The sequence below is a fragment of the Scyliorhinus canicula genome, chromosome 29 (assembly GCF_902713615.1).
Source record: "Scyliorhinus canicula chromosome 29, sScyCan1.1, whole genome shotgun sequence".
In the NCBI taxonomy this organism is placed as follows: Eukaryota; Metazoa; Chordata; class Chondrichthyes; order Carcharhiniformes; family Scyliorhinidae; genus Scyliorhinus; species Scyliorhinus canicula.
In genome coordinates this window covers 878,135-891,178 of record NC_052174.1, presented here as the reverse complement: position 1 = coordinate 891,178, position 13,044 = coordinate 878,135, and the positions used below count along the sequence as shown (strand labels likewise).

Sequence of the window (13,044 nt, the reverse complement as noted above, 5' to 3'; positions counted from 1 at the left end):
TTACAAACACGAGCTTTCGGAGCGCTGCTCCTTCCTCAGGTGAATGACGTGCCAGATCATCGACATGGATACCACCATTACACGTGGTAACACGACCCACCAGGTATGCGGCACATACTCGTGCGACTCGGCCAACGTTGTCTACCTCATACGCTGCAGGAAAGGATGTCCCGAAGCGTGGTACATTGGCGAGACCATGCAGACACTGCGACAACGGATGAACGGGCATCGTGCGACAATCACCAGGCAGGAATGTTCCCTTCCAGTCGGGGAACACTTCAGCAGTCAAGGGCATTCAGCCTCTGATCTCCGGGTAAGCGTTCTCCAAGGCGGCCTTCAGGACACGCGACAACGCAGAATCGCTGAGCAGAAACTTATAGCTAAGTGCGGCCTCAACCGGGACCTGGGATTCATGTCGCATTACATTCACCCCCCACCATCTGGCCTGGGCTTGGGAAATCCTACCAACTGTCCTGGCTTGAGACAATTCACACCTCTTAAACCTGTGATTATCCCTCTCCCTGGATCTGCAATGATTTGATTACCTGCAAATGCTCGCATTCCAAGCATTGTCTGGCATCTCTGACTTTGTCTATATAAATGTTTCTGGAACATACCTCTCCATTCACCTGAGGAAGGAGCAGTGCTCCGAAAGCTCGTGTTTGAAACAAACCTGTTGGACTTTAACCTGGTGTTGTCAGACTTCTTACTGTGCTCACCCCAGTCCAACGCCGGCATCTCCACATCCATCGTTCCAGTGAGAACAGACCGAGTTTATTCAACCGCTCCTCATAGCTAATGCCCTCCATACCGGGCAACATCCTGGTAAATCTCTTCTGCACCCTCTCTAAAGCCTCCACATCCTTCTGGTAGTGTGGCGACCAGAATTGAACACTATACTCCAAGTGTGGCCTAACTAAGGTTCTATACAGCTGCTACATGACTTGCCGATTCTTATACTCAATGCCCTGGCCAATGAAGGCAAGCATGCCGTATGCCTTCTTGACTACCTTCTCCACCTGTGTTGCCCCTTTCAGTGACCTGTGGACCTGTACGCCCAGATCCCTCTGCCTGTCAATACTCTTGAGGGTTCTGCCATTTACTGTGTCTCTCCCACCTGTATTAGACCTTCTGTTGGCACGGTATTGTCACAGTCGGGACTCGAGTCGATTTTGTCAGTGACCACCACCCCGTCTCTCTTTGCCACCAGGAGGCCTATTCCATGGCCCGACAGTTCAACCTCATACCTCCGTCGTGCGAACAGGCTGAATATCACTTCTTCCAGCGGGACAAGGTGGAGGCCCAGCTTCCCGAGCTCTACCACAAGATCGGTCGGTGTTCCTAGCGGCTACCTCACTGTACTCACTTCGCGATGTCGCGGGGGGTTGGCGGGGTGGGGGGGGGGGGGGGGAGAAGCACACGCAGATCAATAGCTCGCACGGTCCTCCAAATAGCCACAGTCAGATTGCATTGCCGGTACGGCTTCTCAGACAGGCCAGGGTTGCATCCAAATTGCAGTAGGCCGAGCTTCCGAGGTCAGGCACAAAGGCACCGTGTACACCGGCCTCTCCACGCCTTCTCCTTCTCTACCCCAGCCGGACGCAGCTCTCTGCTGATATAGTCTAGCAAGGCGACGCAGCCGATCCGCTCGGCACTGATCCCTGACAGGGGTTTCCCGTCAGTCGGCCGTGTGACTCCCCAGCGTGACATCCGGCGGCCATCTTGGGAGGGAACGCTCTGTCAGGGAACTGGAGAATCTCAACGGGAATGGTACAGTCCCCCCAGCCCGCAGACCCTGGTGATACCACAATACACCGTGAACTGACGGTCAACACACCGTGAACACAGTGAACACACCGTGAACACGCCGTGAACACACTGCAAGCACTCCGTGAACACACCGTGAACACACCGTGAACACACCGTGGCTCACCGTGAACACACCGTGAACACACCGTGAACACTCCGTGAGCACACCGTGAACACACCGTGAACACAACGTGAACACACCGTGAACACACCGTGAACACACCGTGAACTGACCGTGAGCTAACCGTGAACACACCGTGAACGCACCGTGAACACACCGTGAACACACCGTGAGCACACCGTGAACACACCGTGAACACAACGTGGACACACCGTGAACACACCGTGAACACACCGTGAACTGACCGTGAGCTAACCGTGAACACACCGTGAACACACCGTGAACACACCGTGAACACTCCGTGAACACACCGTGATCACACCATGAACACTCCGTGAACACACCGTGAACACACCGTGAACACACCGTGAGCACACCGTGAACACACGCAGAACACTCCGTGAACACTCCGTGAGCACACCGTGAACACACCGTGAACACACAGTGAACACACTGTGAACACACCGTGAACACACCGTGAGCACACCGTGAACACACCGTGAACACACCGTGAACACACTGTGAACACACTGTGAACACACCGTGAGCACACCGTGAACACACCGTGAACACACCGTGAACACACCGTGAACACACTGTGAACACTCCGTGAACACACCGTGAACACACCGTGAACACACCGTGAACACATCGTGAACACACCGTGAACACACCGTGAACACACCGTGAACACATCGTGAACACACCGTGAACACACCGTGAACACACCGTGAGCTCACCGTGAACACACCGTGAACACACCGTGAACACACCGTGAACACACCGTGAACACACCGTGAACACACTAGGGACACACCGTGAACACACCATGAGCACACCGTGAACACACCGTGAACACACCGTGAGCACACTGTGGACACACCGTGAACACACCATGAACACACCATGAACACATCGTGAACACACCGTGAACACACCGTGAACACTCCGTGAGCACACAGCGAACACACCGTGAACACACCGTGAACACACCGTGAGCACACCGTGAACACACCGTGAACACACCGTGAACACACCGTGAGCACACCATGAACACACCATGAACACACCGTGAACACACCGTGAACACACCATGAACACACCGTGAACACACCATGAACACACCGTTTACACACCATGAACATACCGTGAGCACACCATCAACACACCGTGAGCACACCATGAACACTCCGTGAACACACCATGAACACACCTTGAACACACCGTTTACACACCGTGAACACACCATGAACACTCCGTGAACACACCGTGAACACACCATGAACACACCGTGAGCACACCGTGAGCACACCGTGAACACACCGTGAACACACCGTGAACACACGGTGAACACACGGTGAACACACCGTGAACACACGGTGAACACACCGTGAGCACACCGTGGACACACCGTGAACACACCGTGAACACACCGTGAACACACCGTGAACACACCGTGAACTGACCGTGAGCTAACCGTGAACACACCGTGAACGCACCGTGAACACACCGTGAACACACCGTGAGCACACCGTGAACACACCGTGAACACAACGTGAACACACCATGAACACACCGTGAACACACCGTGAACTGACCGTGAGCTAACCGTGAACACACCGTGAACACACTGTGAACACACCGTGAACACACCGTGAACACACTGTGAACACACCGTGAACACACCGTGAACACTCCGTGAACACACCGTGAACACACCGTGAACACACCGTGAGCACACCGTGAACACACCATGAACACACCGTGAACACACCGTGAGCACACCATGAACACACCATGAACACACCGTGAACACACCATGAACACACCATGAACACACCGTGAACACACCATGAACACACCGTTTACACACCATGAACATACCGTGAGCACACCATGAACACACCGTGAGCACACCATGAACACTCCGTGAACACACCATGAACACACCTTGAACACACCGTTTACACACCGTGAACACACCATGAACACTCCGTGAACACACCGTGAACACACCATGAACACACCGTGAGCACACCGTGAGCACACCGTGAACACACCGTGAACACACCATGAACACACCATGAACACACCGTGAACACACCGTGAACACACGTTGAACACACCGTGAACACACCGTGAACACACGGTGAACACACCGTGAGCACACCGTGGACACACCGTGAACACACCGTGAACACACCGTGAACACACCGTGAACACACCGTGAACTGACCGTGAGCTAACCGTGAACACACCGTGAACGCACCGTGAACACACCGTGAACACACCGTGAGCACACCGTGAACACACCGTGAACACAACGTGAACACACCGTGAACACACCGTGAACACACCGTGAACTGACCGTCAGCTAACCGTGAACACACCGTGAACACACTGTGAACACACCGTGAACACACCGTGAACACACTGTGAACACACCGTGAACACACCGTGAACACTCCGTGAACACACCGTGAACACACCGTGAACACACCGTGATCACACCGTGAACACTCCGTGAACACACCGTGAACACACCGTGAACACTCCGTGAACACACCGTGAACACACCGTGACCACACAGTGAACACTCCGTGAACACTCCGTGAGCACACCGTGAACACACCGTGACCACACCGTGAACACACCGTGAACATTCCGTGAACACACCGTGAACACACCGTGAACACACCGTGAACATTCCGTGAACACACCGTGAACACACCGTGAACACACCGTGAACACATCGTGAACATTCCGTGAACACACCATGAACACACCGTGAACACACCGTGAACATTCCGTGAACACACCGTGAACACACCGTGAGCTCACCGTGAACACACTGTGAACATTCTGTGAACACACCATGAACACACCGTGAGCACACCGTGAACACACCGTGAGCACACCGTGAACACACCGTGAACACACCGTGAACACATCGTGAACACACCGTGAACACACCGTGAACACATCGTGAACACACCGTGAACACACCGTGAACACACCGTGAGCTCACCGTGAACACACTGTGAACACACCGTGAACACACCGTGAGCACACTAGGGACACACCATGAACACACCGTGAGCACACCATGAGCACACCGTGAACACACCGTGAACACACCGTGAGCACACTGTGGACACACCGTGAACACACCATGAACACACCATGAACACATCGTGAACACACCGTGAACACACCGTGAACACTCCGTGAGCACTTAGCGAACACACCGTGAACACACCGTGAACACACCGTGAGCACACCGTGAACACACCATGAACACACCGTGAACACACCGTGAGCACACCATGAACACACCATGAACACACCGTGAACACACCGTGAACACACCATGAACACACCGTGAACACACCATGAACACACCGTTTACACACCATGAACATACCGTGAGCACACCATGAACACACCGTGAGCACACCATGAACACTCCGTGAACACACCATGAACACACCTTGAACACACCGTTTACACACCGTGAACACACCATGAACACTCCGTGAACACACCGTGAACACACCATGAACACACCGTGAGCACACCGTGAGCACACCGTGAACACACCGTGAACACTCCGTGAGCACACAGCGAACACACCGTGAACACACCGTGAACACACCGTGAGCACACCGTGAACACAACATGAACACACCGTGAACACACCGTGAGCACACCATGAACACACCATGAACACACCGTGAACACACCGTGAACACACCATGAACACACCGTGAACACACCATGAACACACCTTTTACACACCATGAACATACCGTGAGCACACCATGAACACACCGTGAGCACACCGTGAACACACCGTGAGCACACTAGGGACACACCATGAACACACCGTGAGCACACCATGAGCACACCGTGAACACACCGTGAACACACCGTGAGCACACTGTGGACACACCGTGAACACACCATGAACACACCATGAACACATCGTGAACACACCGTGAGCACACTGTGAACACACCGTTTACACACCATGAACATACCGTGAGCACACCATGAACACACCGTGAGCACACCATGAACACTCCGTGAACACACCATGAACACACCTTGAACACACCGTTTACACACCGTGAACACACCATGAACACTCCGTGAACACACCGTGAACACACCATGAACACACCGTGAGCACACCGTGAGCACACCGTGAACACACCGTGAACACACCATGAACACACCATGAACACACCGTGAACACACCGTGAACACACGGTGAACACACCGTGAACACACCGTGAACACACGGTGAACACACCGTGAGCACACCGTGAACACACCGTGAACACACCGTGAACACACCGTGAACACACCGTGAACACACGTGAACGCACTGTGAGCACTCCGTGAACACACTGTGAACACACCGTGAACACACCGTGAACACACCGTGAGCACACCGTGAACACACTGTGAACACACCGTGAACACACAGTGAACACACGGTGAACACACCGTGAACACACCGTGAACACACGGTGAACACACCGTGAGCACACCGTGGACACACCGTGAACACACCGTGAACACACCGTGAACACACCGTGAACACACCGTGCACACACCGTGAACACACCGTGAACACACCATGAACACACCGTGAACACACCGTGAACACACCGTGAACACACCGTGAACACACCATGAACACACCGTGAACACACCATGAACACACCGTGAGCACACCGTGAACACAACGTGAACACACTGTGAGCACACCGTGAACACACCTTGAACACACCGTGAACACACCGCGAACACAACGTGAACACACCGTGAACACACCGTGAACACACTGTGAACACACCGTGAACACACGTGAACGCACTGTGAGCACTCCGTGAACACACTGTGAACACACCGTGAGCACACCGTGAACACACTGTGAACACACCGTGAGCACACCGTGAACACACTGTGAGCACTCCGTGAACACACTGTGAGCACTCCGTGAACACACTGTGAACACTTTCTCTCTCGTTATGCCTGTCTGCCACTCTGCCCATCCATCTCGCTCTGTCAATACTTCTCTCTGGGGTCAGTTCTAACGTAGTGTAATCTGACCCTTCAGGACTAGGAATTATGACCTGGTCACCATTGGCATGTGGCTTAATCACTGGAAAATATGAAGACTGCATTCCGGAACATTCCAGGGCTTCATTGTCGGTAAGGTGAAACTACAGAAAACGTTACCGCAAAACTTCTCATATCCGCAAACACTCCCAGGACAGGTACAGCACGGGGTTAGATACAGAGTAAAGCTCCCTCTACACTGTCCCCATCAAACACTCCCAGGACAGGTACAGCACGGGGTTAGATACAGAGTAAAGCTCCCTCTACACTGTCCCCATCAAACACTCCCAGGACAGGTACAGTACGGGGTTAGATACAGAGTAAAGCTCCCTCTACACTGTCCCCATCAAACACTCCCAGGACAGGTACAGCACGGGGTTAGATACAGAGTAAAGCTCCCTCTACACTGTCCCCATCAAACACTCCCAGGACAGGTACAGCACTGGGTTAGATACAGAGTAAAGTTCCCTCTACACTGTCCCCATCAAACACTCCCAGGACAGGTACAGCATGGGGTTAGATACAGAGTAAAGCTCCCTCTACACTGTCCCCATCAAACACTCCCAGGACAGCTACAGCACGGGGTTAGACACAGAGTAAAGCTCCCTCTACACTGTCCCCATCAAATACTCCCAGGACAGGTACAGCACGGGGTTAGATACAGAGTAAAGCTCCCTCTGCACTGTCCCCATCAAACACTCCCAGGACAGGAACAGCACGGGGTTAGATACAGAGTAAAGCTCCCTATACACTGTCCCCATCAAACACCCCCAGGACAGGTACAGCACGGGGTTAGATACAGAGTAAAGCTCCCTCTATGCTGCCCCATCAAACACTCCCAGGACAGGTACAGCACGGGGTTAGATACAGAGTAAAGCTCCCTCTACACTGTCCCCATCAAACACTCCCAGGACAGGTACAGCACGGGGTTAGATACAGAGTAAAGCTCCCGCTCCACTGTCCCCATCAAACACTCCCAGGACAGGTACAGCACGGGGTTAGATACAGAGTAAAGCTCCCTCTACACTGTCCCCATCAAACACTCCCAGGACAGGTACAGCACGGGGTTAGATACAGAGTAAAGCTCCCTCTACACTGTCCTCATCAAACTCTCCCAGGACAGGTACAGCACGGGGTTAGATACAGAGTAAAGCTCCCTCTACATTGTCCTCATCAAACACTCCCAGGACAGGTACTGCACAGGGTTAGATACAGAGTAAAGCTCCCTCTCCACTGTCCCCATCAAACACTCCCAGGACAGGTACTGCACGGGGTTAGATACAGAGTAAAGCTCCCTCTACACTGTCCCCATCAAACACTCCCAGGACAGGTACAGCACGGGGTTAGATACAGAGTAAAGCTCCCTCTACACTGTCCCCATCAAACACTCCCAGGACAGGTACAGCACGGGGTTAGATACAGAGTAAAGCTCCCTCTACACTGTCCCCATCAAACATTCCCAGGACAGGAACAGCACGGCGTCAGATACAGAGTAAAGCTCCCTCTGCACTGTCCCCATCAAACACTCCCAGGACAGGTACAGCACGGGGTTAGATACAGAGTAAAGCTCCCTCTACACTGTCCCCATCAAACACTCCCAGGACAGGTACAGCACGGGGTCAGATACAGAGTAAAGCTCCCTCTACACTGTCCCCATCAAACACTCCCAGGACAGGTACAGCACGGGGTTAGATACAGAGTAAAGCTCCCTCTACACTGTCTCCATCAAACACTCCCAGGACAGGTACAGCACGGGGTTAGATACAGAGTAAAGCTCCCTCTACACTGTCCCCATCAAACACTCCCAGGACAGATAGAGCACGGGGTTAGATACAGAGTAAAGCTCCCTCTACACTGTCCCCATCAAACACTCCCAGGACAGGTACAGCAAGGGGTTAGATACAGAGTAAAGCTCCCTCTGCACTGGTTGGAAGCGAGCCCTCCCCCTTTGACCTTTCACCTCCTCCCTCTGACCTGTGACCGTCTGCCCCCTGTGCGAGTCTGATTGATCGTGTCTTGACCTGCAGGGCTACGAGTGGCTGAAGACGAGGGTACTCAGCGAGGAAGGCCAGTTGCAGCAAGTCCAGACCAAGGCTCTCCAGCCAATCGCTGACGGGCTGTCGTGCAGCCTCGCTCAGCTGGCCATTGGTGAGTTTGAATCCCACCATCGCCGATGGCGAAATTCAACCCTATAAAATCTGAAATTAAACACGAATGGTTGGAAAAACCCATCTGGGTCACTAATGTCGTTTAGGGAGGGGGGAAATCTGCTGTCCTTACCCGGTCTGGCCTCCATGTTGACTCCAGACCCACCCCTTGGAGCATTGTGAGCAGTTTTGGGCCCCGTATCTAAGGAAGGACGTGTTGGCCTTGGAAAGGGTCCAGAGGAGGTTCACAAGAATGATCCTTGGAATGAAGAACTTGTCGTACGAGGAACGGTCGAGGATTCTGGGTCTGTACTCGTTGGAGTTTAGAAGGATGAGGGGGGGGTCTCATTGAAACTTACCGGATACTGCGAGGCCTGGATAGAGTGGACGTGGAGAGGATGTTTCCACTTGTAGGAGAAACTAGAAGCAGAGGACACCATCTCAGACTGAAGGGACGATCCTTTAAAACAGAGATGGGGAGGAATTTCTTCAGCCAGAGGGTGGTGAATCTGTGGAACTCTTTGCCGCAGAAGGCTGTGGAGGCCAAATCACTGAGTGTCTTTAAAATATCGGGGTTTCTGTCCCGTACCTTAGCCTCTGTTTGGGGGCTCGCCTGGGTTTGTAATAACAGTGGGACAGATTTTTTATTTTATTCCTTTATGGAAATATGAGTATCGCATAAGACCATCAGATAGGAGCAGAATTAGGCCACTCGGCCCATCGAGTCTGCTCCGCCATTCAATCATGGCTGATATGTTTCTCTTCCCCATTCTCCTGCCTTCTCCTCATCCCCTCCGGCCCCCCCCCCCCCCCCCCCCCCCCCCCAGGAGGTTGCCATCCCTGCCGAGTCCCCAACCAAGTTGCCATCCCCGTCGATAACTTTCCCTATTTCTCTCGCTGCCTCCCTCCGTCTGAGCTGCTGTGCAAGCATCCTGCTGGCCTTCTCACCGCACTCGTAGATCACCCCCCCCCCCCCCCCCCCCCCCCCCTCGCTCGCCATTCTGAGCTGTTCCACTGCCCTCCCTGTAGAACAAACCAAATTCCGCCTGCAGCCTCCGGCGTCCGGCGTTCCCTCAATAGCCCTGCATCTGGAGTCTCCGCATAACTCCTAGCCGCCGGTAGGATCTCTCTCGCCAGTCGGTCTGTCTCTGCCCTGTCCGTCCTGTCCCAGTGAGCCCGGATCGAGATCAGCTCTCCTCTCCCCACTGCCTTCAGCGCTTCCCAGAGCACCGCTGCTGGGACCTCCCCCGTATCATTCACCCGCAGGTAATTCAGCATATACTCCCTCAGCCTCTCGCACACCGCTTCGTCCGCCGACAGCACCACATCCAACCTCCATGGCGGGTGCTTCTTACTATTTGTGGGCAGCACGGTAGCATTGTGGGTAGCGCAAACGCTTCACATCTCCAGGGTCCCAGGTTCGATTCCGGCTGGGTCACTGTCTGTGCGGAGTCTGCACGTCCTCCCCGTGTGTGCGTGGGTTTTCTCCGGGTACTCCGGTTTCCTCCCACAGTCCAAAGATAGAACATAGAACAGTACAGCACAGAACAGGCCCTTCGGCCCTCAATGTTGTGCCGAGCCATGATCACCCTACTCAAACCCACGTATCCACCCTATACCCGTAACCCAACAACCCCCCTCCCCTTAACCTTACTTTTATTAGGACACTACGGGCAATTTAGCATGGCCAATCCACCTAACCCGCACATCTTTGGACTGTGGGAGGAAACCGGAGCACCCAGAGGAAACCCACGCACACACGGAGAGGACGTGCAGACTCCACACAGACAGTGACCCAGCCGGGAATCGAACCTGGGACCCTGGAGCTGTGAAGCATTTATGCTAACCACCATGCTACCCTGCTGCCCACCAATGTGCAGGTTAGGTGGATTGGCCATGATAAATTGCCCTTAGTGACCAAAATTACCCTTAGTGTTGGGTGGGGTTACTGGGTTATGGGGATAGGGTGGAGGTGTGGGCTTGGGTAGGGTGCTCTTTCCAAGAGCTGGTGCAGACTCGATGGGCCGAATGGCCTCCTTCTGCAATGTGAATTCTATGGAATCCATACTGACGTGCAGAACCACCCAGTGCGGAGTGTGGTCCGACATCGTGATCGCCGAATTGCCCGTGTCCACCATCCCCGCCAACAGGGCCCTGCCCACCACAAAGAAATCTATCCGGGAATAGACCTTGTGAACGTGGGAGAAGAAAGAAAATTCCTTGGCTCTCAGCTGCCTAAATCTCCACGGATCCACCCACCCCCAATCTGCTCCATGAACCCTTTCAGCTCCTTTGCCATCCATTGCTGGCACCCTGCAACGTTCTCGAGCATGACCGATCCAGACCTGGATCAATAACCGTATTTAAATCCCCTCCCAGAATCCGGAATCCAGGTCCGGAATCTTCTCCAGCACCCGCTTTATAAAATCCCCATCGTCCCAGTTTGGTGCGTCGACATTGCCCTCCATCCCCTGCAGCCTACCATAACCATGATAAATCTCCCTCCTACATCCGAGACTATCATAGAACAGAGAGAAATACAGCACAGAACAGGCCCTTCGGCCCCACCATGTTGTGCCGAACTTTTGTCCTAGGTTAATCATAGATTATAGAATTTTGGACACCAAGGACAATCCACCCAACCCGCACATCTTTGGACTGTGGGAGGAAACCGGAGCACCCGGAGGAAACCCACGCGCACACGGGGAGGATGTGCAGACTCCACACAGAGTCCCTGGAGCTGTGAAGCAATTGTGCTATCCACAATGCTACCGTGCTGCCCTTAAGAACAAATTAATCTACACTCCATTATTCTACCCTAATCCATGTACCTATCCAATAGCCGCTTGAAGGTCCCTAACGTTTCCGACTCAACTACTTCCACAGGCAGTGCATTCCATGCCCCCACCACTCTCTGGGTAAAGAACCTACCTCTGACATCCCCTCTATATCTTCCACCATTCACCTTAAATTGGGGCAGCAGGGTAGCATGGTGGTTAGCATAAATGCTTCACAGCTCCAGGGTCCCAGGTTCGATTCCCGGCTGGGTCACTGTCTGTGTGGAGTCTGCACGTCCTCCCCCTGTGTGCGTGGGTTTCCTCCGGGTGCTCCGGTTTCCTCCCACAGTCCAAAGATGTGCGGGTTAGGTGGATTGGCCATGCTAAATTGCCCGTAGTGTCCTAATAAAAGTAAGGTTAAGGGGGGGGGTTGTTGGGTTACGGGTATAGGGTGGATACGTGGGTTTGAGTAGGGTGATCATGGCTCGGCACAACATTGAGGGCCGAAGGGCCTGTTCTGTGCTGTACTGTTCTATGTTCTATGTAATGGTGTGTTCCACCCGGGGAAAAAGTCTCTGACTGTCTACTCTATCTATTCCCCTGATCATCTTATAAACCTCTATCAAGTCGCCCCTCATCCTTCTCCGTTCTAATGAGAAAAGGCCTAGCACCCTCAATCTTTCCTCGTATGACCTACTCTCCATTCCAGGCAACATCCTGGTAAATCTCCTTTGCACCTTTTCCAAAGCTTCCACATCCTTCCTAAAATGAAGCGACCAGAACTGCACACCGTACTCCAAATGTGGCCTGACCAAGGTTTTGTACAGCTGCATCATCACCTCATGGCTCTTAAATTCAATCCCTCTGCTAATGAACGCTAGCACACCATAGGCCTTCTTCACAGCTCTATCCACTTGAGTGGCAACTTTCAAAGATCTATGAACATAGACCCCAAGATCTCTCTGCTCCTCCACATTGCCAAGAACCCTACCGTTAACCCTGTATTCCGCATTCATATTTGTCCTTCCAAAATGGACAACCTCACACTTTTCAGGGTTAA

The 13,044-nt window shown here is 53.2% G+C and overlaps 1 protein-coding gene across 1 annotated transcript in view; it reads left to right on the top strand.

Moving 5' to 3' along the window:
* The window catches only part of LOC119958276 (voltage-gated potassium channel subunit beta-3-like), an 89,297-nt gene that overhangs the window by 23,112 nt on the left and 53,141 nt on the right, over window positions 1-13,044 (top strand). Inside the window, exons 7-9 of the mRNA XM_038786707.1 lie at window positions 1,211-1,331; window positions 7,059-7,153; window positions 9,088-9,208. Coding sequence (XP_038642635.1) covers window positions 1,211-1,331; window positions 7,059-7,153; window positions 9,088-9,208 — 337 coding nt within the window. The remainder of the gene's footprint in view (window positions 1-1,210; window positions 1,332-7,058; window positions 7,154-9,087; window positions 9,209-13,044) is intronic.